This window comes from Schistocerca piceifrons, chromosome X, assembly GCF_021461385.2.
Source record: "Schistocerca piceifrons isolate TAMUIC-IGC-003096 chromosome X, iqSchPice1.1, whole genome shotgun sequence".
NCBI lineage: Eukaryota > Metazoa > Arthropoda > Insecta > Orthoptera > Acrididae > Schistocerca > Schistocerca piceifrons.
In genome coordinates, this window is record NC_060149.1 from 864075226 (window position 1) to 864101730 (window position 26505).

At 41.8% G+C, this 26505-nt stretch overlaps 2 protein-coding genes across 5 annotated transcripts in view; one reads left to right on the forward strand and one right to left on the reverse strand.

Moving 5' to 3' along the window:
- The first annotated feature begins 3130 nt into the window (after positions 1-3130).
- LOC124721157 (band 7 protein AGAP004871-like) overlaps positions 3131-26505 on the forward strand; it is a 298564-nt gene continuing 275189 nt past the window's right edge. The window contains exons 1-3 of one of the 4 annotated variants that reach the window (XM_047245979.1): positions 3182-3551; positions 12621-12698; positions 15138-15207. In XM_047245979.1, coding sequence (XP_047101935.1) covers positions 15144-15207 — 64 coding nt within the window. In that variant the 5' untranslated portion in view covers positions 3182-3551; positions 12621-12698; positions 15138-15143. The other 3 variants (XM_047245980.1, XM_047245978.1, XM_047245981.1) reach the window with 3 other exon arrangements.
- Positions 8207-14763, reverse strand: LOC124721158. Its single transcript, XM_047245982.1, has 3 exons — positions 14612-14763; positions 14277-14527; positions 8207-8993 (listed from the first exon to the last, which is right to left on the reverse strand). Exons 1-3 carry the CDS (start codon positions 14685-14687, stop codon positions 8697-8699), a joined length of 624 nt encoding a protein of 207 aa, XP_047101938.1. The 5' UTR covers positions 14688-14763; the 3' UTR covers positions 8207-8696.

Genomic DNA, 26505 nt, shown 5'->3' on the forward strand with positions numbered 1-26505 from the left:
AAACTGACCTTCCACATGAGATTTTCACTCTGCAGCAGAGTGTGCGCTGATATGAAACTTCCTGGCAGATTAAAACTGTGTGCCCCACCGAGACTCGAACTCGGGACCTTTGCCTTTCGCGGGCAAGTGCTCTACCATCTGAGCTACCGAAGCACGACTCACGCCCGCTACTCACAGCTTTACTTCTGCCAGTATCTCGTCTCCTACCTTCCAAACCTTACAGAAGCTCTCCTGCGAACCTTGCAGAACTAGCACTCCTGAAAGAAAGGATATAGCGGGGACATGGCTTAGCCACAGCCTGGGGGATGTTTCCAGAATGAGATTTTCACTCTGCAGCAGAGTGTGCGCTGATATGAAACTTCCTGGCAGATTAAAACTGTGTGCCCGACCAAGACTCGAACTCGGGACCTTTGCCTTTCGCGGGCAAGTGCTCTACCATCTGAGCTACCGAAGCACGACTCACGCCCGGTACTCACAGCTTTACTTCTGCCAGTATCTCGTCGCCTACCTTCCAAACTTTAAGCCATGTCTCCGCTATATCCTTTCTTTCAGGAGTGCTAGTTCTGAAAGGTTCGCAGGAGAGCTTCTGTAAGGTTTGGAAGGTAGGAGACGAGATACTGGCAGAAGTTCAGCTGTGAGTACCGGGCGTGAGTCGTGCTTCGGTAGCTCAGATGGTAGAGCACTTGCCCGCGAAAGGCAAAGGTCCCGAGTTCGAGTCTCGGTCGGGCACACAGTTTTAATCTGCCAGGAAGTTTCATATCAGCGCACACTCCGCTGCAGAGTGAAAATCTCATTCTAGAAACATCCCCCAGGCTGTGGCTAAGCCATGTCTCCGCTATATCCTTTCTTTCAGGAGTGCTAGTTCTCCAAGGTTCGCAGGAGAGCTTCTGTAAAGTTTGGAAGGTAGGAGACGAGATACTGGCAGAAGTAAAGCTGTGAGTACCGGGCATGAGTCGTGCTTCGGTAGCTCAGATGGTAGAGCACTTGCCCGCGAAAGGCAAAGGTCCCGAGTTCGAGTCTCGGTCGGGCACACAGTTTTAATCTGCCAGGAAGTTTCTGACCTTCCACATCATTAGAAAATGTCATATTCATAATCTATGGAACAAGTATTAATGTAATGCAATGTTTAATGTATAAATACTGTTGTGTCGGTAGCTGGGCCGACACCGTGAAGTTGATGGCTGAAAAGGAATGCTAGACTAACGCTGTAGCCGATAGGGCACGCAAGGCTAAAGCAGACGGGCGTGAAGTCTGGAACATGAGAACTTATAAATGAATAAGAAGAAAAGTATGTAGATGCTTATTACTTATCTTTTAATTGTTCTTTGGAATACATCTCTCTTGAATACTCGTAAGCTATAGGCACTGATACAAATGGCGCCTTGCTAGTTCATAGCCATTAACTTAGCTGATGGCTATTCTGTCTCTCGGCTAATGAGAGAGAAAGGCTTCATACATCTTGTCGGTAGCTAGGTTCTCGTACAACTGGGCGGTAGCTAGGTTCTCGTACAACTGGGGCCGAGTCCTCTCTCGTATCACGAGACCTGCCTTGGTGGTGGCGCTAGGTCTGCGATCACAGTGGCGACACGCGGGTCCGACATGTACTACATGGACCGCGGCCGATTTAAGCTACCACCTAGCAAGTGTGGTGTCTGGCGGTGACACCACAAATACAATGGAAATCATGTATGTTTTGACTACACACATAAATAGGTGTTGTCTATTATGGATGAGTGAGTAAACGAGCTAATAAATTTGTGGAACAAGGAACTTAATAAGTAAAGTATAACATTGTTTATATGTGTTTTTTCATTTTTTCATAATTCTGGGTCTTGGTTTGGGCATTTCATATGATGTCACCCATATCTTACATTTCTGTGAGATCTACATTCAATTATCATAACTGCTGATGCAGTTTTGGGTTGTTGACTTATTCCAAACACCAAGAATGAAACCTGAGATTAACTGAGGTTTTTGATACTGCTTCAACTACTCACAACCTAGATTTGTATTTTCACTAAACGTATGATGATATGAGCAGCTCTAGAGCCTTACATGCTGTTGTAGGTAATTGGGTTGCATAGTTTTTTTAAAATAATGTTAAAAAACGAAAGCACGTAAATCAGTGCTTTTTGGGCACGATCCTAATCCCTGCTTTCTGCTGGCTTTTGAATCGACTTACACTGCCTTTCAATGGTTGGGCTCACATTTTAACAGGGTCAACTGATCCTCCTGGCACCCAATGTCAGCTTTGTGTTGTAATTATGGTGTATCATGTGATGTCGTCTTACACACGTTGACATAGTGATCTGTAGTATAGTTCGATGTCTTAAGTTAGTTCGAAATGTGACTGACTGTGAGCAGGTGAAGCGGTACTGAGTGCTTCAGTTAAGCAGATAACATGTTGTGCATTCACATTTTTTCACAATAACAAATCATTGCCGGAAGAGAAATATCGCAAGCAATGAATGACAGAAAAAAGTCTTAGGCCCGACTGGGGAATGAACCACAAATTACTGGTCTGGCACTATACCCACAAAGCTAACCACTGTTAGTGGCAAACTTTTCATATGTGCTGAATACCTTTGTTATTATATTTTACATCTTACATTTGTGTAGATCTTTGTGATATGTAATTATTATTTCCTTTTCGGTAACAAAATTTTTTTCTGCATGTTGCACAACAAATCCCTGGTAAATATCTGTTAGTAAATAAAACATAATTGATGTATGAACTTTACCTATCATAAAAACTAATTTTGTAACACATGCCTCTCATCTTAACGTTTTTTTTACATATTTAGAACAGATAAGTATGATCATTTGACAAGAATCTATATAATTACCGGTACATACAATTGAACTACAAGTTAATCAAAATCTCGCAGCAGCTTTTCATTGTATACGACGAGCAACAACTGCTGTTATAAATTGAATTATCTATAAATTTATAAAGCCACATGGCCTTGATTAATAAAGATTAGCGCTAACTACATAACATCTATACCCGATATATTTGAATTTAACTATTTCAGTCATACCTATTAAAATTAATATCGCTGTACGCAAGCTGATGGGAATAATTTGTTATGTCGACCAAAATATAGTCGCTTCGATAATTTCTCCAACGTGTCCGTCTACAATCTTTGCAGTGGAAGATCTATGTTAATCTTAAGTTAGTAAATATAAGAAACGCCCTAATCAATTTTATGACGGCAAAGATCTGTATAAGTGCGATATGCGTTCAGTTTCTATTTTAATTTTTAGTATTACTTCCAATAAAACGTAGCAGAAGTTACGTGTTGTTAGTTGTAGGCAGCAGCTTCTGCTGACATAATTACCCACATTCGTTGGGCTACGGAGCCAAGAGATCATTTGACAGGGCGTCTGATCTGATCCGATGTTTCATGAAAGTTAAGCAGGGTGTTTCAAACCCATATATACTAGCCGCGTTCTCCAAATAAATATACTGTTCACAACGCTTGCAGTGCCAGTACAACGGAATTTCCTCTGCTACTGGATTTGGAACCATTACGGATAAACACAGTTCTGTAAGCGCATGTTCACTGCTATAGAGTTTGTAGTTATGAAGATCCGATAACAATGTACAAGCGCTCGGTAGTAGAAAGCTGCTTCTCTACGAAATACTTAAATTTCTTTCCTGTAGAACAGAAAACATTCTATTAATGTTTCTGGTAGTGAAGTATTTGAATCTAGAGCAGTAGAAACAACGAAAAACTGCTAATGTTATAATTCTATTGATTCGATTTTTGCAACTAACACTGTAGCTTTCATCAAAGGCAAAAACCCGCACACATTCGTTTTCAGTCTTCAGCAGTAAATGAGTGTTTACCTTTGCTTTGCATTTCTCTCTCTCACTTTTTATCAGTTGTAGTATCATTGACTAATTTTAGTGTCCTCACGTTTTTATATCTCATTAATTAAAACTTATAGCATATTCGTGTTCAAATGGGTACCTGTTGCGAAGAACAGAGGGAGATTTGCTATTTGTCTGAATGTAATGGTGAACTCTGAGATGACAACAATAAGAAACTGACAATAAATAAATATGTTATAATCACTTTCATTGTTTGGCTTTTAATATTTTTTGCCCTTTTGCTGTTGTGTTGTCTCAAGTGTCACCTTAGAATACCGGAATACTTCTCTTTCCTTTGAGTATACCTAACTCGATGTTTTTCTTTATTTTTGCCCAAGTGGCACTAACTATAAGGTGTGATGATTAGTTACAATTACTCTGGCAGCTTAGTTTCCCAACTGTCTCTCAGTGTTTTCTGTACAGCTTCAAACAGCATTACCTATGTAAGTTGATGAGCTGTACACTGAATTAAATAGTTAATATGCTGGTAAATACCCAACCCACAAAACATATTTTTAATGTGTAATGTGGGTACTTACAATGTTGTCTGCCACACAAATAGGGATGGGTGTTTCACCACCAGGGTAAGCCACAATGTCAGGTCCTGCTGTGACTGCCAGAGAACACCCCAGCATCAGGTGTAAGGCTCTGCTGTGGCCTCGTGGCAGTCAATATGTTAAAATGTGTGTTCACAGTATTTTATCGTGTTGCTATATTTTGACAACATTATGTCAGAAGGTATTGGAAATGATCTCTTATAAGAAAATTTGAAGAGTCCCTTCCTTTAAGTGCATGTAAACAAATGAACTGAAGTGAATTATTGATTTTTATAGTTACAGTGTGCAGCTTCAAATGATGTGCTCAGATTTCTGCACATAGAATGTGATATGTTACTTTGGCAAAATTCAGAGGTTTAAACTGGTCTGTTATTCCAATATCTAATGAGAAATGGAAAATTAACTACAATTTATTGTTACCCATTGGAATGTTTTTTTGGCACTTATCTCTAAGTAATTAGATCATCATAGGTATCGGAGCAAGGGTCTTCTATGTCTGTGGTCTGCAAACCATTTTACTGTATGTGGCAGATGCTGTTTGTGGTGCCACCGTCACTTTCCTGTTACATTTACAAATAATTTGTTAAAATAGCTGACAGTAAGACTTCTTATGAACTCTTGTCATTTTCTCAGTTATTTCGCCAGATGTATGTAGGAGGAAATAATGTGCTCAGCGCAGTTTGCAGTACTATCACTTAGCATTTCCCCACAAAATGGGGAGAAAAGCATTCCCAAGACTAGGAGTGTAGGCGTAAGTCACTGTATTTGTACCTCCATACTATCGCAAATGATATGCAGACAGCTCAGTGTAATGCATCAATTATGTACTGCATGCGCCCCATAGTTTTCATTTTAAATCTTAGTGTTTTTTCATAGTTACAAAAAAATTAATATTCACAAATTTTCGAGACTGTACACCGGGCTAGGCTAAATTGCTTAATACTTTTTACTATGATTTTAAAAATGTTGTACATAAAAAAATCATTCTTATTTAAATAATTATTTCCCACTTTTGACTCTTGTGTGTGAAATTTTTCAATTAATTTCAAGAACTTTGATGAAACTACAATGTGCAAGTTGTAAATTTCAGGTTCATTTCACTTTTCTTCATGTGAGCCAACAAGTATATTGCTGCCTTCTACTTATATCTTACAAAAAACCTGTGAAGGTAAAAATTAGAGAGATTTGAGTTCATACAGACACTTGCCAACTATAGTTCTTCCTGTGCACCATTCACGACTGGAAAAGGAAACTGATGTTGGGGAGGGGGGGGGGGGGTGATGGCAAGGTACACACAAAGTACTCGCCACCACACTCCAGGCAAGGAAGTGAGTTAAATTTCATTGTTGTCCAGTTTGGAGCTATATGGGAAGTTTAAAGTCTCTAGGTCATCAGAGTACCCCCATCTATACACCAGACGGGAAAGCGAGTTAATATTGTACTGTCATCCAATTTTGAGCTATGTTTGAAATTTAAAGTCTGTAGTTCATTGGGAAGTTCGTTTTAAATCAGTTGCTAGATCAAACAAGAAAGTGACGTAATAAAAACATGGTAAAAATTAATGCAAAGTTCTCTTACGTATGTATATCTGACAGAATTACTTACATAGTTTCACAGTCCAGTCCATAAAATACTATTCATACAAATGACAGTATGTAACAGATCACAGTTTACAGAACAGTAGATACTTTTTTGAGCCAGAGTGTTTGCATGTACTTAGTTTGTTCAATAATGTATTGTGTGAAACACTTTGCAATTGGTGTGACAACTGTTTTTTACTTTGTTATGTCATCTTATGTGGCTATGGTTGTTCAGCACGTAGACGAAACACCTACTTGTGAACCCATATTTTTTCCTAATAAGTTGTTTTATAGGCAGTGGTATTAGTCTAATACAGTGTGTACACAACTTAACTTTCCTTGTGCTAGTCTCCTAGTCGGCGTCTCTTCTATTTACAAGAAGTGAGCTAGTCTTGTATGCTTAATTTATTGAATCTGTGGTGCAAGTTTTGTATCTTAGTAACAATTAAACACTAATATAAACTATGAAAGACTGCTCCCAAGCACAACTAATCCAGTCATCACTAATGTGTCATGGCATACATCACCCCCTCATTTATGTTAAGTCCTTTCAGTCCCTGTTGGTACAGCATCCAACACCTAACCAGCTAATCCATAGTATCGCAGCAACATTAAAACCTTACAAACATAAATATTGGTTTGGTGCACAAGTTCGTAGTGCTTTCCCACGAGTTCAATAGATCTAACAGATGCACATAAAAGAGAATTTAGTCCTCAAGAATATATTCTCCTTTACTACTTACAACAGTCTGCCAAGGCCGGGAAACTTATTGATTCTGCAGCTGTGGAAATCACAGTTTTGAGGTAAAGAATTCATCGAACAATGTTCGGAATGCATTTTCATCCAGAAAGGAAGTTCCTTGAAGGGTGTTATCAAGTGGGCACAGAATAACTTCCCAACCCAACTCCTGTAGAGTAGTTTTTGTCAGTCTAACAAAATGCTGGTGGGCATTATCATGGAGTAGCATCACTTCACACAGTCATTGTTCTTGGATTGCATCTGCAAGGCATCGTGGTTGTTGACAGTAAATATCAGCAGCGGCGCACAAGTGTTTGTACAGTGTTGCTGCTTTGTTTGATCTCAACCATTCCTTTCTTTTCCTTATGTTTGCATAAAGACACTATTTCTCATCACCAGTAATGGTAAAGGATAGGAATGGTTGTTGTTGTTGTTCATGAACCAATTGATGACCAACAAGCAGAGATGCACATATGGCTGCCTGCTGATTTTTGCCTTAAGAGCATGCAGCAGCTATGCACCCATTTTTGAACCTTCACCATTGCATGCAAATGTCACACAGTGGTGGAATGATCACAGTCCATCACATTTATCAGATCTTCGAGTATAGTGACATGGATCATTGTGGATTAATGCGTTTAAACAATAATCAAACCTTGAAGGTATTCCCGAATGTGGATAATTGCCAATGTCAACATGATCCTCCTCATAATGAGAAAACCATTTTCTTGCTGTGCTCTTTCCAACGGCATTTTTTACACACCACTTAATGTTTCTGGCTGCCTCCACTGCTGTCATCCTTCTACTGATCTCAAACAGACGAATGTCAGAAATGTTCAAATTTCCCCACATAGCACATTTTCTAGCACCCACAGATCCACTCACAATCTCGAAATGACAACATGTAAATTCATATAGCCACAACTCCACTCACTATCTCCAAATGACAACATGTAAATGAAAACAGCAACAGTGAACTACAAATAAAATAAACAAACCATAGCAACCCGGGTACCAACTTTCAAAACAAAACACTACAAACTTATGCATCAACTGTTAAAACTTAACAAAGTACCATCAGAGAAATCTCGGGTGACTAAACAGCTGAATTGTGAATCACTGTGCCATATGGATTTTGGAGGCCTTGCTGACATGTAAAATACAAGAGGTGGAGCCCCTCCACACCCACACCGGCATGATTGCCAACTCAAAAGGTCTAGTGCTATCTCATCCAACATCTGTGCATGAGCGTCCCATTGCAAACTTTAGCCCAACAACCTAATAAATGTGTGCTGTGACTGTTACTAATTCCACATAAAATTTCTCCAAACTAGATTACAGTATTATTATTTCATTTCATGTTGATATTCTTCACTGTGGGTGTACCATCTCTACCACTATGTACCTATGACCTGCAACAGCAATTCTCCTCTCAAAATTGGGAACATGTTTATAAAGAAATACAAATATTTATTGTTTATGAGTACATGAACATAACAATTTTTATATTTGATACAAACATTATTCATAGAGTTTATTATTATGAAGAAAAGATGTAGGCCAGTTTAATACTCCTACTACATATGTTATGAATATTCATCACAGACCTTGTTGTCTTGATTCCTTTATCTTAATAGTACAAATGAGACAAAAACAAATGGTAAAAAACTTTTTCTGTCACTCCAGTTTCAAACAGGGCTTTATAAGTCCCTAACCACAATATGCAAATTTCTGCTAGCCTGTCTTTTTTGCAGCTGTTCTTAGGTGAGAGACATCAGAAACATAAAATACTGTATCCATAATCCTATTCTACACAATTCAGTCTTTATATTGAATACTATAGTACAAATGAATAATGCAATGGTCAAATTTAGTAATTATAGACAAATGTATAAAAGTAGATATAATAGCTGAATATACAATGCACCAATGTTCTTGTCAAATCATGTGGTGATTACGACAAACATGGGATAATAATGAGTGTCATAATCTGTTACAACTGAGTCACTGTCTTCGTTCTCAGTTAATACAGACAATACAATAAAAACTTTCCTGAAACCATTATTAAAAAATGATTCACAATCCTGTGGCCTTGCATAAAATATTGTTCTCTTGTCTAAACATTGCAAGTAATTAGAGTCTGCGTTGTACTTAGAGTCTGCGTTGTAGTATCTTGTGTCACAATTGTATTCTAATGCTTGATCTACATCCTTTTCCAGCACGGGGTGGTACATCTGTCTCTGTAACATAAAATTTTAAGTAAGTTATTATTAACAATTAAAAATAATTACATTGACGGGATCTATTGAAGAACATGTTTCACAAAAAGCAGTGGTCACATCATTGTCTATAGCCACGACTTTCTCAGCTGTTGGCAAACCAACAAAAAAGTGTTTGGTATGAGATTCCATTGTAGTTTGATCACAAGCACTGTCTTTTCCAGCAAGAAGCTGGGAAACAGCCAGTATGTGCTTAACTAGCTATTCAATGTAATGGTCAGGCCATTAGAGAAGTGTTAAGACATCCTGCAGAACAGAATCTCATATGATTAGTTAGTGATTAATACAAAGGGAGTAAATGCTTCCTACAGCTAGAATGGTTAGAACGTTCATCACTGCCCAAATGCAAGGACTGTGTATGCTGTCACATACTAATATAAATTAAAAAGAAACATATACTAATGAAGTGAAAATTCCAATCTCCTTCATTACATTTATTCCTTTTCACAGGTATTAATGTCTTCACAGAGCAAAAAAAGTAGTGGAGAGAAGAAATGGAAAGATCTGAAAATTATGGGCTTTTTTTTTAGTAAAAATAAACTTTGATAAGAATTTGGGTGTGAGTTAGCAAATGAATTGTTAGAATAAGTCAAGCAATAGTAGTGTTCATGTTCACATGTACACCAACATTTATGAAACTGTCAATGTCAGAGGATATAAGGAATAAAGTCAAGTGATTGCAGCAATAATGTTCACATGTATACCAACATTTATTAAGTTGGCAACATCAAAAAGTATCGTTATGGCTGAAAGGAACTTAACACAGCAGATGAAGTATGTCAGAATACACAAATGATAAATACGGGACTGAAAGTGATGCTGACTTTCAGAAGTGAGTATAATGTGAAGCCCCAACATGCTCCAGTCTGTATAAACATTGTCCTACAGAATTGACGGTGGTCTGAAAATTTTCCTGCGAGACCTCTCTCCTTATGGTTAGTTAATGAGTTCATGAAGGATAAAAAGCAGTAACTGAATACCAGTGATGAGTGCTGTGACAAACAAGATGCTGACCAACCATGTGCTAGAGACATTTGATGTATGATTCATCAGTCAAATGTGCAGGAAAAGCAAATGTGCATTCATTTTTATATGTGGCCAGGCGGCACTGACTTTAGTATTGCATGAGGAGTAGCCTGAAATATGGCAGTGCCTGCAGCTTATTTCAGTGTTGCATATGGAGTAACCTGAAATGTGCAGGTAGTGCCTTGGGCTCTGAAACCATTATAACGTAGTGTTTACTGCTCAGATTGCCCTCAATACATAGATGATGATGTAACACTCCAAACCATAACACTTGGTGCTTCTAAACCAGGGGTGACCAAGATTTTGGCTTGATGTCCATGCCCTGGCCTTGCTTAGCTTTGCCGCACATTTCCCCACTGACACGCCACACTGTCTGAGTGCGAGGAGGGGGGAAGAGGGGAAAACTGTGAATGTGCCGCATTTAAATGGCAATGCAGTCACACTGTATGTGACTTGATTTTATATTTAACATTTATCAACAACACAGATCACAAATAACACAAAGTTTCTGTATTAATTTTTATTTTTGGCATGCTTAAGACATAATATAATTTTGATCTGGTACAAACAGTCTGCACAAATGGACAGACAATTTCACAGAGTTGACCAAGTTGCCATGTAATCATGACATTTAGTTTCACAATGGAAAAAAGGTTTTTCTCACAAATATGTCAATTGAAATATTGTAGCACTTTTGCGACCAACTATTTGAGAAAACCAATGTAGACATCCTAGACAGTTACAATGTACAAAGATTTGCCATTATAACAGGAATTTCCTTGCAGATCCATCAGTTACATTTGCATCTGCACAGAAGTGCTTTCAATTGAAATGGCAAAAGGACTCAAAAACAGCTTAACAGATGCAAGATTGGCAGTTCCCACAAAACCCTTATAAAACTATCCTTGTAATTCATTCAAGACCATATTTAATTCTTCAAACAAAGAGTATAGGCAGCTGGACTGTCTTTATCGGAATCTGTTCCATCTACAATGTGATTTTCTTTTGAAATGCATCACCATCAAATTAGAAAGAAGTTGTGCAATGTCCCACAGTGGGCACTGTGCAGTCAAGGCCACTTAAGGCGCAAATCCACAATACATTCCATATGTTCTTTCATTCCTGCATTCCTCTTTCCTTCATAATTCAACAGTAGTGAGTTTTAAACTGAAAAATCGTTCCAGGCATGACCCAAGACTTAACCAACATACTTTGCAGTAATATATGAAGTCTCCATATTACAATTCATTCTTCCTAATTCAAATTCATATGCTGATACTGTGGGCTTTTAACCTCAACTAGGCAGACTAGCACTTGCTACTATATTGTTTGACAGCTCAACTAAATGTGGCACGACACTAAGCTGTCTCGACCAACAAAGAGCCAACACATGGCCTGTGTATTAGCCATTGATGCTACAATGTTTTACAAATCTTCTGAGTTTGGTTTCATACTGACAGTTGTTTGTGTATGTTGCATTTCGACAATGGTTTGTGTATAACTGGGACTCTATTATTTTGCAACCATCATTCATGAATCATACCTATTAGGATATGCTACACTATTTAATAAATCATTTCCAATAATTACATTCAATCAGGTAACAATTAGTGTTTTGCGCCTGTATGAAACTTTAAGTCTTGTCTTCCAATGAGAGCTAAACTTTATGTGTTAACAAAGATTCTGTAATATAGCTTAACTAATATTGTGATTTCTATTTTAATGTGCCATGCAGTGCAGTCCTTCATTCGCCAATATTGTCTTGCTCATCAGTAACAGAGTTGCTACCCACTGAAGTGCTGGAATTCTTCCATAGCTGCTGATTGGACTGTTCTTTGAATAAAATGCTCCTGTTACCAAAGAAGTTGTAATTATACTCATACAATCAGTTTTGATTACATTATGAATCAATTTTAAGTGCATTAAGTGATTCTGCTCATTAAGGGGTTATGCTGAACATAGCACGCTAATATAAATTGTGTTCAGAACCACACAGCATGCACTGTCCTGTTAAGACAGTGATGTACACTGTGTTATCTGACTATGACTTCTAGAATAACAACTTGAACTTGCAAATGTGGAAGGTGATCATCAAAAGCTCAAATTTTTATTCTAATTTAATGCCATAAGAGCACCAAGAGTATTTCACACAAACCTGAGCACGATTTGTAACTGAATCATACACTATGTGAGTAAAATTGCAACTTATTTGGAAACTGAAGTTTATGATTTCAAGAAACATTCCTTCATTCATCACTACATGTTGTTAGAGTACATTTATTTACTGTGATACCTACTCTGTGAAGATGCATGAAACAGTGAAAAGTGCAGCAGTGTCAATATACTGTGCATGGTGTGGCAATGCTGCTTACTTTCCTTATATAACCCCACAATTGCTGCAACACAGTGTATGCTTCAAACCATGATTCCCTCTTATACACATTAATGAAGTGATGAGTTACTTGAACTTACTGTGCGACTATTGTGAGCAATTATTTATTTAGGTGTCTACTTTGTGTGTTCCTTCCTTGTTCTATATTTAATGTTCTATAATTTCCACAGGCATATCTTCACACATTGCTGTGCTACAGTATTACTTCGAGTCACTGCTCAGATGTGTATACCAGATCAGTTGTGACAGTAAGAAAAGCATGCATATTTACTAGTCTTCTTCACCATTACTGTATGTATATCACTTCTGTGACCGTGAACTTTCTCACACACAAGTGTCAACAACTGAGTAGAAAAAATCGAATGACAACAGACATCAAGTATGCTAAGAACAAACTACGTAAAAGATATCATGCTTTCATTGCAGAATTCACATTAAAACATTGCTTTATTACCAATTCAATTGGTGTTTGGTTTCACGAAGACTACAAAACATGTTATCAGAGATTGAAAAAAATGTTGCTAGGCATCTTACACCTTAGGCATCTTACACCTGACACTGAATAGAATGTTCCTCCAATTCCTAAATTAGCCACCACTCTACTACCTACTGAATCTAAATTATCTGTAATCTAACAACTTTCCCCAAAATGCAGCAATTCATCAGGGTTCACAAGAATGTGTCTGAGAATATCAAAACTGGCAGACAAATCATCTAAAAGACTCAAGTCCCCTGATATCCAAAAATTTTGATGCATAAAATTATACTCTTTCTTTTCTGTACCATAGCGTAATTCCTATCATCCTAGTTTTGTTTCCGATATACATCTCAAAGAAGACACCTGTAAACTTCAGCACTGACTTCTTTGCTATTGGTAAATAAAATCAAAATTCCCAATTCAAATGTAAGACAGTCTTGTATATGGAAGAACAGATAATACATTCAGTTGCAATCCAAATAATCAGTTATCTCAAAGATGGTAAACATAAATATCGCTAACATTTCGACAATTGGATCCAAGTGGGTGCCTGATGATACTTATTATCCACTAATAAAACATGTTAGTGCATCAGTGTGTGGTGCTTTGGTAAATGTGGAATCTGCTTTCCTGGCTACCACTTCTGTTGAGTTGCAGACATACACAGATACTTTACAGACATTTAATCTTCACTAACACCATATTTCAAGTAAGTGCAGAAACACAGTGCACCAGTACATGCTTCCTACAACTACTGTATACATTACTGATCCATTATGTTGTACTCCTCCACAACCATTACATTTCGCTATAGAACTACTATTTTGAAATCACGAGCACCTGATTTACTCATCCCTCGACTCACAATATGCTGATTCCAGATACGTCCACAAGCAAGATGTGAGACTGCATGCAATACCTGTAAACTTATATTTTAAATATTTTGTATCTTTCAATACTCCTTCATAAAGCTAAACATCCACTTAATATTCTTTTCATTAGGTAAGATAATACATCTTTCTATAATTCTTACAAAGATAATGCACATCTGATAATCACTACTGTTAGTTATCAGACATACATGATACCAACTGCATTTCAAACCGTACTGACTGATAATAATTATTAAAAATCAGACTCTTAAGTCTGGGGCAAATATGTATATAAAAATAAATATTTGGGGCCCAAACCAAACAGGTCATCTGTAGCTTCAATTATTTACGAAATCTGTATTTAACGAAATCTGTATTCGAGTTATGTTCATGGCTACATTATGGCACCACTTTTTCCTATCGTCATAAAATAAACCTCACCTCTAAATGTAATGCACACAACACAGTTCACTTACCACTACCACACGTCTCTGCTGTTTCCTAAGATGTTCATTGCGTATAAGGAATCTCCCGTACTGGTATGGGTTTTCAATTACGTCCACTTGATGAATACCGTAGCGACCTCGCAAATCTCTGACTGCCATATCATACGCTTTGCCATGGGAAACGGTTCGTCTTATGTACCTCCTGTCCTTGAACTCATCACGGCTTGTGGAGGTCCAATAATCTGGAGCATAATGTTGTAAGATGTCGTCTAATAATCTCTCTGAAATAAATGTCAAATCGAATGAGAATATGGATGTTGTCGAAAGTGAGAAGACATAAAATGATTTGATCATCATTTACTCACGCTCAGTAGCCATTGTAGTTTCACTCTTCACGCACTGACCGCCGAAGACCTTCTGCGGCAAGTCTTTGTTGCGCATTCAGCGGGAAACGCGATAACGTCTCTTGGTGTTTTTAAGTGCTACATTTACAGTTTGTCAATACAGAATTGTTGCTTTCAGCAGATTTTAAGGGTGAAAACAAATTTATTTGTATTACATATCAATTATAAAATAAATTCACATTTCGGAACTGTTAAGCTGGATATCCGGTGGGGAAGTCCCTATCTCAGTCGCTGCTTCACGCTTCCCCCGGTCATCGGTAGATGGCGGACCAATCCACAAACTGCAAGTACGTGTCGCCTCGCCAGGCATACTTGAATGCTGCCGAGTAAAAAAGTAACGAACGTTTTGCGTCTTCACAAGTTTACAGTCTTGTTACCACACACTAAACAAATAAAGAACAGTGCATATTAATTAACATAGTTTTGTAAATACTGTTATCTAGTCCAAGTATTTCCACTACCGGTACTTCCTTGTTTCTTTTTTTAGGACACGATGGAGGAAGATAGAGGGGACGTCGGAAAAATGGAGAGTCAGGCGCTGTCTGGATACAAGGCTGGTGAGTACGCACTCATACAGTGGAGGACAAAGCTACAACCAAACTTGTGATCCTATATTACTGGAGTAACTTCAGGAATGTACAAGGGGGCAGGGAAGGGCAGCTGCAAACACCCCCACCCCCATAGCAAACTGAATATGCAATCTTGCTCTACATACATACATACAACATATACATACATACGAGGGTTCGAACTTAAATAGTGGTAACTATTTATTAACAACCGATACAAAAGAGTTACATGTTTGCACCTGTTACTGTCACCAGCGTCGTGCAGAACACGTTGCCAGCGATGTGGAAGGCGTGGTATACCGTTAGCAGAGACTTTTCTGTCGATGGTGCGAATGGGGCGGTCTACTGCCCGTCGAATCTCTGGAACAGTTCTGAAGCGAATGCCACGAAGTGGTTCCTTCATCTTCGGAATCGAATCAAAGTTACAAGGAAATAAACAGTTTTTTCAGCCTTCAGTTGCAAGGTAATTTTTACTCGTTTACCTAGGTTTCGATTCCAGTAATGGAATCTTCTTCAGAACCTATAAATTAAACCGCATACGGACATATATTACTCACTGAAATGCATCACCAGTCTAATGATTGAATAATAAAGAAATCGTGATACTTACAAAAATTAAATTATTTTGAGAGCCAAACACTGACCATGTCACAGATTAAAGATTTGTAAAGTTACAAGGACTCAAGTCCAGGGAGTATGGTGGATGGTACAGTACTTCCCAATCCTATCGATCGAACAGAGCAGCCACAGCTTGTGCTGTATGCACCCGCGCATTGTCGTGCAAAATGATGGGTGGGTTGCGCAGACAGTGTCGCCGCTTCTTTCGCAAAGCAGGTCGCAGGTGATGCTCCAAAAACGAACAGTAATACTGTGTGTGCATTGTCGGTGTGCCGTGGAGGAACGTAATGCGTTAGGATAACACCATCACAGTCGTATAAGAGAATCACCATAACTTGAGACCGCTCCATTCGCACCATCAACAGAACAGGCTCTGCTAACGGTATACTACGCCTTCCACATCGCTGGCATCGGGTTCTACACAACACTGGTGACTACTTTGAAGGGCAGTAACAGGTGCAAACATGTAACTCTTTTGTATAGGTTGTGAATAAATACTTGCCACTGTTTAAGTTCCAACCCTCGTACATATATAGCAATTTAGTATCAGCTTGAAAGAATGCAGAACTTGAAATGGGTATTGACTAGTAGCAAGGTGTATCCAGAGCCATTTGTCGTGAAACTACACTGCGCAACAAAATTAAAGGATCGTGCATTCGAAACCTCGTAATTATCTCCCATTGCAACGAGTAAGTTTGAAATTTAGCGCAAAGGTGCCTAGAACGTTTGACACGTGTGAAAAAAGGCCACAGGGCAGAAGTTCATGTGGGCTGTAAGGCAGGTTAATGGTGTCACAATGGGAAGGTCACACCCCCATTTACCCACATTTCACCCCTTATTTTGACGCCTCTCCGATTTAGGTCAGAACCGCCACACCCAGTGTCAAAATGGCTCTGAGCACTATGGGACTTAACATCTGAGGTCATCAGTTCCCTAGAACTTAGAACTACTTAAACCTAACTAACCTAAGGACATCACACACGTCCATGTCCGAGGCAGGATTCGAACCTGCGACCGTAGCAGTCGCGCAGTTCCGGACTGAAGCGTCTACAACCGCTCGGCCACCGCGGCCGGCCACCCAGTGTCGAAATCGTGCTGTTTCGTAATGGTTGGCAAAGGAAAACATTTCAGACACACCGCCGCTGTGAACCGAAACGAAAAGGCCTCAGGGTGTGGCATAGAGGGCGTCAATGAAACTATCCCTGCTATTGGCGTGTTGATTCCGATACATCTCGCGGTCGAAAACGACAGTTCGGTGTGCACTGAGCAACAGGGCGTCATTCTTGATAAATATGTCCATTGCTGCCACCCTCCTGGGTGTTTCAACACTAATACCTCCACTGAGCGTGATCTAACCCCTTTGCTGTGTCATACAGGGTGGAACCACTAGCGATCGTTGAAAACCATTCGAAGAAATTTGAACCTGATCCGAAGCAGCAGTGTGTTTTCATCCTGATCTGTCCTTTCTTTTTCGCGCTCTTCTATGGCGTGATGACGGGATTGTTCGATATTGACACATGCGTGAATAAAATAACAATGTGTCACTCTAAGACCACCCAGTTCGGTAACATCCCCGGTGCCTCCCATGCACCTTTGTTGAGCACCTGTCGGGAACTCCGACACCAATTCACTTTGCTGCTGCTCTAGCACCTGAAGGTGGGCAAACTCCACCCAAGCGTGTCGAAGGGGGTTGCCTAACTCTCCAGCTCAGTCCTCTACAGATGATGTACGTCAAACGTTTCATGCGGTCCTCCTCTACTTCCATTTACGCGCGTTTAAGGCAAATAATACAGCATTACGATTGCGCCAAAGAAGTATAATAATAATCAGACAAACATGAGTAGTCATTATTTCTAATTGTGTCAAAGATCAGAACAAGAAGTTACGAATAATTGATACACACGTTCATTCTGAGGCTCATTGCATTTCACCTTCTGAAAATTCTGAAGCTCCTCATATCGCATTCGAGAGAACGGTGGTTCAGATTACCGTCAGGCCATCCTGATGTGGGTTCCTTTAAGTTGCCTAGATCGCTTACGGAAAATGCTGGCATGGCAACTTTGAGGGACACGTATCATTTCCTGCCCTATGCTTGTCCTACTCTTGCTTATGCTTTGACTCTAATAACCGACATGTGTTGAACCCTAATACGTACACTGTCAAGTCACATTAATGTGACCACCTGTCAAAAGCATGAATAACCACCGTTTGCAGCGCAGATCGCTGCGAGATGTGGAGGAAGTGTGTCAGTGAGGTTCTAGAATGTGCCGACAGGGATGTGGAGCCGTGCCGTGGCCAGCTGCGATAGGTTTCTTGATTCAGGATCCGTGGCATGAACAGCCAGATCGAGATGGTACCACAGAATCTGGATTGGGGGATTCGTTGTGGCCAGGGGAGTACAGTAAACTCATCTTGGTGCTCTTCGAACCACGCATGTGCACTGCGAGCTGTGTGACTCGTTGCATTGTCCTGCTGGTAGATGCCATCGTACTGGGGGACAAGCAAACTGCATGTAGGCACGGGCATGATCCCCCAAAGATAATTGCGTATTTATGTTGATCCATTGTGCCTTCCAGAATGACCAGATCACTCTGGGAATGCCACTAAAACATTCTCCAGATAATTAACGCTCCTTGTTCCGGTTTGTACCCTTCCGATGTTGGTTGCAGGGTCTCGGCCATCTACATCCATACTCCGCAAGCCACCTGACGGTGTGAGGCGGAGGTTACCTTGAGTACCTCTATCGCTCCATCTGTCCGATCTACATCTACATTTATACTCCGCAAGCCACCCAACGGTGTGTGGCGGAGGGCACTTTACGTGCCACTGTCATTACCTCCCTTTTCTGTTCCAGTCGCGTATGGTTCGCGGGAAGAACGACTGTCTGAAAGCCTCCGTGCGCGCTCGAATCTCTCTAATTTTACATTCGTGATCTCCTCGGGAGGTATAAGTAGGGGGGGGGGGGGGGGGGTTTAAGGGACCAGACTGCGACGGTCATCGGTCGGTATAAGTAGGGGGAAGCAATATATTCGATACCTCATCCAGAAACGCACCCTCTCGAAACCTGGACAGCAAACTACACCGCGATGCAGAGCGCCTCTCTTGCAGAGTCTACCACTTGAGTTTGCTAAACATCTCCGTAACGCTATCACGGTTACCAAATAACCCTGTGACGAAACGCGCCGCTCTTCTTTGGATCTTCTCTATCTCCTCCGTCAACCCGATGTGGTACGGATCCCACACTGATGAGCAATACTCAAGTATAGGTCGAACGAGTGTTTTGTAAGCCACCTCCTTTGTTGATGGACTACATTTTCTAAGGACTCTTCCAATAAATCTCAACCTGGTACCCGCCTTACCAACAATTAATTTTATATGATCATTCCACTTCAAATCGTTCCGCACGCATACTCCCAGATATTTTACAGAAGTAACTGCTACCAGTGTTTGTCCCGCTATCATATAATCATACAATAAAGGATCCTTCTTTCTATGTATTCGCAATACATTACATTTGTCTATGTTAAGGGTCAGTTGCCACTCCCTGCACCAAGTGCCTATCCGCTGCAGATCTTCCTGCATTTCGCTACAATTTTCTAATGCTGCAACTTCTCTGTATACTACAGCATCATCCGCGAAAAGCCGCACGGAACTTCCGACACTATGTACTAGGTCATTTACGTAGATTGTGAAAAGCAATGGTCCCATAACACTCCCCTGTGGCACGCCAGAGGTTACTTTGTCTGTAGACGTCTCTCCATTGATAACAACATGCTGTGTTCTGTTTGCTAAAAACTCTTCAATCCAGCCACACAGCTGGTCTGATATTCAGTAGGCTCTTACTTTATCAGGCGACAGTGCGGAACTGTATCGAACACCTTCCGGAAGTCAAGGAAAATAGCATCTACCTGGGAGCCTGTATCTAATATTTTCTTGGTCTCATGAACAAATAAAGCGAGTTGGGTCTCACACGATCGCTGTTTCCGGAATCCATGTTGATTCCTACAGAGTAGATTCTGGGTTTCCAAAAACGACATGATACTCGAGCAGAAAACATGTTCTAAAATTCTACAACAGATCGACGTCAGAGATATAGGTCTATAGTTTTGCGCATCTGCTCGACGACCCTTCTTGAAGACTGGGACTACCTGTGCTCTTTTCCAATCATTTGGAACCTGCCGTTCCTCTAGAGACTTGCGGTACACGGCTGTTAGAAGGGGGGCAAGTTCTTTCGCGTACTCTGTGTAGAATCGAATTGGTATCCCGTCAGGTCCAGTGAACTTTCCTCTGTTGAGTGATTCCAGTTGCTTTTCCATTCCTTGGACACTTATTTCGATGTCAGCCATTTTTTCGTTCGTGCGAGGATTTAGAGAAGGAACTGCAGTGCGGTCTTCCTCTGTGAAACAGCTTTGGAAAAAGGTGTTTAGTATTTCAGCTTTACGCGTGTCATCCTCTGTTTCAATGCCATCGTCATCCCGGAGTGTCTGGATATGCTGTTTGGAGCCACTGGAGCATGAAACGTCACTTCTATGAAAAGGCCATCTATCGCCACTCAGTGGACGTCCAGTTGCGGTAACCTCGTGCAAATTCCTTCGTCGCTGATGAACATTTGTCAGCACGGTGCACGAACCAGGTGCCTGCCGCGGAAGCCTATACACAGCAGCGTTCGCCGAACGGTCACTCAGAGGACACAGTTGGTAGCCCCGTGGTTCATCTGGGCGGTAAGTTGCGCGTCTGTTCGCCTGAACACATCTCCGCAGTCATCGTTCACCCTGTCATTTATGACCCGTGGTGCACCGCAGTTGCCTCGGCGCCAGTTTTGGACAGCGCCATTTTGCCATGCACGGTACACTTTAACCAGCGCAGCACGCCAACACTTTACAAACTTAGCCGTTTCGGAAACGATTTCGCTCTTGGCCCGAAGGCAAATGATCATGTCCTTTTGGACGTTAGATAAATCGCTCCGTTCCCGCATTAGGACAACGACTGCATTCAGAATGAGATTTTCATTCTGCAGCGGAGTGTGCGCTGATATGAAACTTCCTGGCAGATTAAAACTGTGTGCCCGACCGAGACTCGAACTCGGGACCTCTGCCTTTCGCGGGCAAGTGCTCTACCATCTGAGCTACCGAAGCACGACTCACGCCACGTCCTCACAGCTTTCCTTCAGCCAGTATCTCGTCTCCTACCTTCCAAACTTTACAGAAGCTCTCCTGCGAACCTTACAGAACTAGCACTCCTGAAAGAAAGGATATTGCGGAGACATGGCTTAGCCACAGCCTGGGGAATGTTTCATATCAGCGCACACTCCGCTGCAGAGTGAAAATCTCATTCTGGAAACATCCCCCAGGCTGTGGCTAAGCCATGTCTCCGCAATATCCTTTCTTTCAGGAGTGCTAGTTCTGTAAGGTTCGCAGGAGAGCTTCTGTAAGGTTTGGAAGGTAGGAGACGAGATAGTGGCTGAAGGAAAGCTGTGAGGACGTGGCGTGAGTCGTGCTTGGGTAGCTCAGTCGGTAGAGCACTTGCCCGCGAAAGGCAAAGGTCCCGAGTTCGAGTCTCGGTCCGGCACACAGTTTTAAGCTGCCAGGAAGTTTCAACGACTGCATTGTTTTCTGCGTCCCCCTCCCCCCCCCCCCCCCCCTGACACACTAGTGCCGCCACCTGCCGCCTGTGAGTGGTCACTGTATGTTGACGTCGAACATAGGCGGTGTTCACATTAATGTGACTGAACCGTGTTTATTCATATATGTATCCACTTCGGCGTTAAATTAATCATCAGTGTCTTTGTAAAGTATGGTGCAGTGTTAAGAAATTGGGCACTACTTACCAGAAAATTATGCTAAGCAGCTAATGAGAACTCGTGAAGGTAACATGTTAGATCTTCGGGTCATGAACAGACCCGAACTTTTCGACTCAGGATACAACAGGGAATCAATGATCGTAAGTCGCAATATGACTTAATACTGTGTAAATACGAATGTAGAGAAAGTTTGGAAGCTATTTCGGCTTAACAGGAGAGAAAAGAAACCGACTTTACATTACCTGAGCGATCGACATGCGAATTTCATCTCCAGCGCTGCCAATGTTGAGGATCGATGGACAAAGTTAAAGAGTACTGTACAATATAGTTTAGACGGATATGCGTAGAGCTGATTTGCGAGGCACATGAAAGACCCGCCGTGGTTCGACAGCCGTGTTAGAAAGCTGCTACGAAAGCAAAGATAGTTCGCTGTAAATTTATTAGCCAAGGCTTCACAGAGAAAAAAAACCTGAACGGAACCATAATTAGCGGAACGAGAATCACGCATGAAGCGCTCAACGGATTCGAAAGTAAAATTCTATCTGTCGACTTGACAGAAAATCTTAAGAAGTTTTGCTCTTGGGTTAACGCAGTCATCAATACTCCGCAAGCCACCTGGCGGTGTGTGGTGGAGGGTATTTCTGGTAGCACTGTGTGATCCCCTCCTCCGTGTTTCACTCGTGATGGCGCGTGGGAAAATGATTGGGAGTAAGCCTCTGTATTAGCTCTACTTTCTCGGATTTTCTCATGGTGATCATTCGCGACAGGTATATGTGAGAAATTAATGTGCTGTTCACGGAAAATCTCTCTTTCCGTTCGATCAGGTTTCGGAAGACCCGACGGTACTGACTGTCCGCCGTGTCATCCTCAGTCTACAGATGTCATTGGATGTGGATATATGGGGGCGTGGGGTCAGCACACCCCTCTCCCGGCCTATGTCAGTTTTCGTGACCGAAGCCGATACTTCTCAATCAAGTAGCTCCTCAGTTTGCCTCACAAGGGCTGAGTGAACCCCGCTTGGCAACAGCGATCGGCAGATCGGACGGTCACCCATCAAAGTACTAGCCAAGCCCGACAGTGCTTAACTTCGGTAATCTGGCAGGAACCGGTGTTACTGCTGCGGCAAGACCGTTGACTCCTTCTAAATTACAGTTGTAACCCTCTTAGTGATGCACAACGCTTCTCTTTGCGTCTGCCACTGGGGTTTCTTGAACAGCTCGCTCACGCGCGGACTGAACGATCCCGTGACGAAACGCGCCGCTCTTCGGTATGGATCTTCTCTATCTCTTTTATCAGTTCTTCTTGGTTAGGTCCCAGATTGATGAACAGTACTAAAGAATCAGTGGAACAGGCGCCTTGTAAGCCACTTCATTTGTGGCTGAGTTACATTTCCTTAAATTCTTCCTACGAATTTCAGCCTTTTTTTGGGAGATACAGCCACCGCTTCCGCACGTTTCCGTGAGCAGCGGTGTAACCCCGACCGAAGTATCTGGTTCAAGATATAGGTCAATGGCTGATGGACCCCAGGTGGAAAGCTCTTCAGCAGGTGATTGTTGATCCCATCACGGACTCCTGGTGTCCAGAGACAGGAGTTGCGCAGCTGCTTCTTCCTCTGCGATCAGTTGAATGACAGCTTCTTCTGCCCTGTATGCCAGGATGGTGGCTCTTTGACCCTGCGGATGCGATTCTCATCCACGGCGTCTGTCGCCGGCGTGAAGATGACCGCAAATGTGTCGGCCAGCTTTCTGGCCTCGGCATCTGGCTCACTGGCCGACCTGCAGCGACGGGATGCGATGCCGGCAATGCGGAAGCATTTTACAACTTTCCAGCCGCTGCCGTCGTCAGGGTTGAGCGTGGACACAGTGTCTGCCCAGACCTGGTTCCTGTGCTCCTCCCGCCTCGTGCGGTTAACGCGGCGTTTCGTATCTGGTTTGGTGGGCGAGCCGCCATTCGCGGAATGGCCTGTTCTTCTTGGTGATCGCTCCAGTATGTAAGGCGGGAGTTGGCGTGAAAAATCTCGCTGTCGTTGTGGCTACCTCTGAGCGTCTGTATCTACTACCCGGAGTGTTCTGCAGTGAGAGAGGCCAGTGCTGCGTCGGCCGCCACGTCGATCGAGGTCAGGTACGTCGTCGAGAATCTGCGCTCAGAAGCGCTCGTTCTCCATATTTCGCTGGTTTTAGGTGTCCGGCTAGCAGCGCCGCGTCCATTACGTCCGTGTCGAAAATGACAGGGACGTGATCCGATGACAGCACGTTTCGCGTCGTGACGGACATGAATTGCGCACCTCCCTTCAGCAGAGCAGTGTCGAGCACGTGCAGGAGGCGTCTGCTGGGAAAGCAGGTGGGGTCGAATGGCCTAAGGATGACAGCGCCGTTTGTTTGTACGGCGTGAAAAACACCACGACCACTGGTGTTGGTATCGCGAGACATCGTCCCCTCTCCCCCCTTCGTGGCTGGCAGGACGTCGAAGTTGTTAATGGGACCTTAAAACCCTAATCTTTCTTCTTTCGTTGTGGAATAGGCGGAGAGAGCCCGTGAACTGTTGTCAAAACAGTAACGATTATATCCCGCGCCCCTGGCGCAATTCGCAAAACTGCACTCCCCCCTCCCCTCACCCCTACCTGCTCGTGAAGCAACTTTTCTGTAGTTTTTTTTTCTGTACAGTTTTAGAAAATTTTGTGCACTGCCTGACAAAAAAAGGGAAGCGCCCAGAAGGGCAGAATGAAACGAAATGAAACTTCACGATTTGAGAGGGTATGTGATGTTACTTCAACGATTATGAAATCGAATCACAAATTTGCAAAGAACGTGGCAGTATGAGCTCACTTAGCGGTATGAAGCTGTGCCACATCTTGCCTGGATGCAGGCACTTCGCTTCGGAAGGATGTAATAAGCCGTTGTATTCTCTCGTGAGGCAAGCTGGCCCACAACTGTTGTAATTAGTCCTTGACATCCTGGATACTGCCACTGGGACGGAGTTGTCTGTGTCTTTCGGTGACCGCGGGAGTACCTCAACATCACGCACACAGTTCGTAGAGATACGTGCCATGTGTGGACGAGCATTGTCCTATTGAGAAATGGCACCACATTGTCGCACGAAAGGTAACACGTGGGCAGGATGTCCGTGACGTACCGTTGTGGCATCAGAGTTCCCTCAGTCACTACAGGTAGGGATGGGCTGTGACCGCGCTCGAGAAACGACGCGAAGGCAATTTCTCGAGAATGTCTCGGGTACGCTCGAGAAGTTGACAGTACTGCGCTCTGAGAAATTGCGCAAACCTTCAGTACACGAACCACTGAGCCGCAGCGGTCGTACTCGTTGTAGGTACGTGCACGGAAAACTGAAATTCTATGATTGATATCAACTGTACTACCGTTAATAATGTGTACTGAAGTATTAGCATATGTCTCATAAGACAAAAATCATAGAATTGTTGTTTAAAACAAAGCACAGAATTCGCATGAAACGGAAGTTTTATTCTTACAAAAGAAACTACCTTGTACATTCTGCATGTATGCATTCTTGCTTAAACGCAAAAGAGAAGTGCTATAGCCTTTTATATACAGAAACTGCGCACATGCGGTTATTTATTGAAGAAAGAATGGAAACAAAAGTTGTTCAGAAGAAGGCATTTTTACATCCCATTGCTGCATTGCCGTCGATTTTTGTTTAGAAATACGATTTTATTAACCAATTGGCCTTTTAGTGTGCTTCTTTGTTTGTTTATAAGTAGTCCCGTTTTCGAAAATATTCTTTCACTGGGAACAGAAGTTGCAGGCATTGCAAGATATTTTTTTGCCATGACAGCTAGACCTGGGTAACTGTTTTCATTTTTTTTTTCCAGTAGTGTAAAGGATTATCCGTGCGCTGTAGGTATGGTTCTTCCAAATATCGTTGTACCTCCAGGTCTATGCTATCACAACCGCTTTTCATTCGATTTTTATTGGCAACCTCTTCATCGAAAGAAGTCCATAAGGAACTACTGGCGTTTTGTACGAAATGATACTCGTGGCTAGCGTCGTTAGCAGCCGAATGAGTAGATCGTACGGTCTCTACCACGTTTGTGCAGTCCGCAATTAGGCTTGCCACTGCATGTTTTGAATGAATGGGATTCGTAAATGGTAATGTTTTGAATGTTGGGTCGAGAACTGTGGCAACGGCATGTACTTTGTTTCTATTAATCCTAGCCGGGCTATTAGTAAGTTGTGTAGATGGTGCTGTAGCTCTTGCGCTGTCGTGGTAGCCCACTTCCCATTGCATACGGTTAGGATTAGCTGTCTGATTATTGGAATAGCTTTCGAAAGAGAGGTATAGTTTTCAGTTGAGATTTCATTTGTTACCACTTCAAATGGCTCCAGTACACATAAACATTCGCTCAAAATTAGCCACTCGTCAGCTGTGAGGTTCTCTGCACCTGAATACAAAGATGATAAACAGACTGCGATGCATTCCTTTTGCTCCACTAGACGTTGTAGCATATAAAACGTACTGTTCCATCGGGTTTCGGTTCACTGTCTAGTAAAATGGTATGAAGATATTAAATTACTTGGAAAAATAGTGTCTACGGCATGCTATGACATTCAGATTCTAACAGCAGTACAGTGTTTTTGTGTGTCAGGACATACTGCTTTGCTTACGTACATTGTCATTAGTCATGTCCTAAATTTTCAGGATTGTGACAAATAACCAAACTACCTTCGTAATGCAGAAATGAGTAATACATATGATAACAAAAAATGGCAAATGCCATTGCTTAAAAGACATAAATTTTGACTTATTTTGAATGGAATTTAAACAAAAATATTGATAACTATGTTAAAAATAACACAATACCTAGTCCTAAATGAGGACAAACTTGACACATCTTC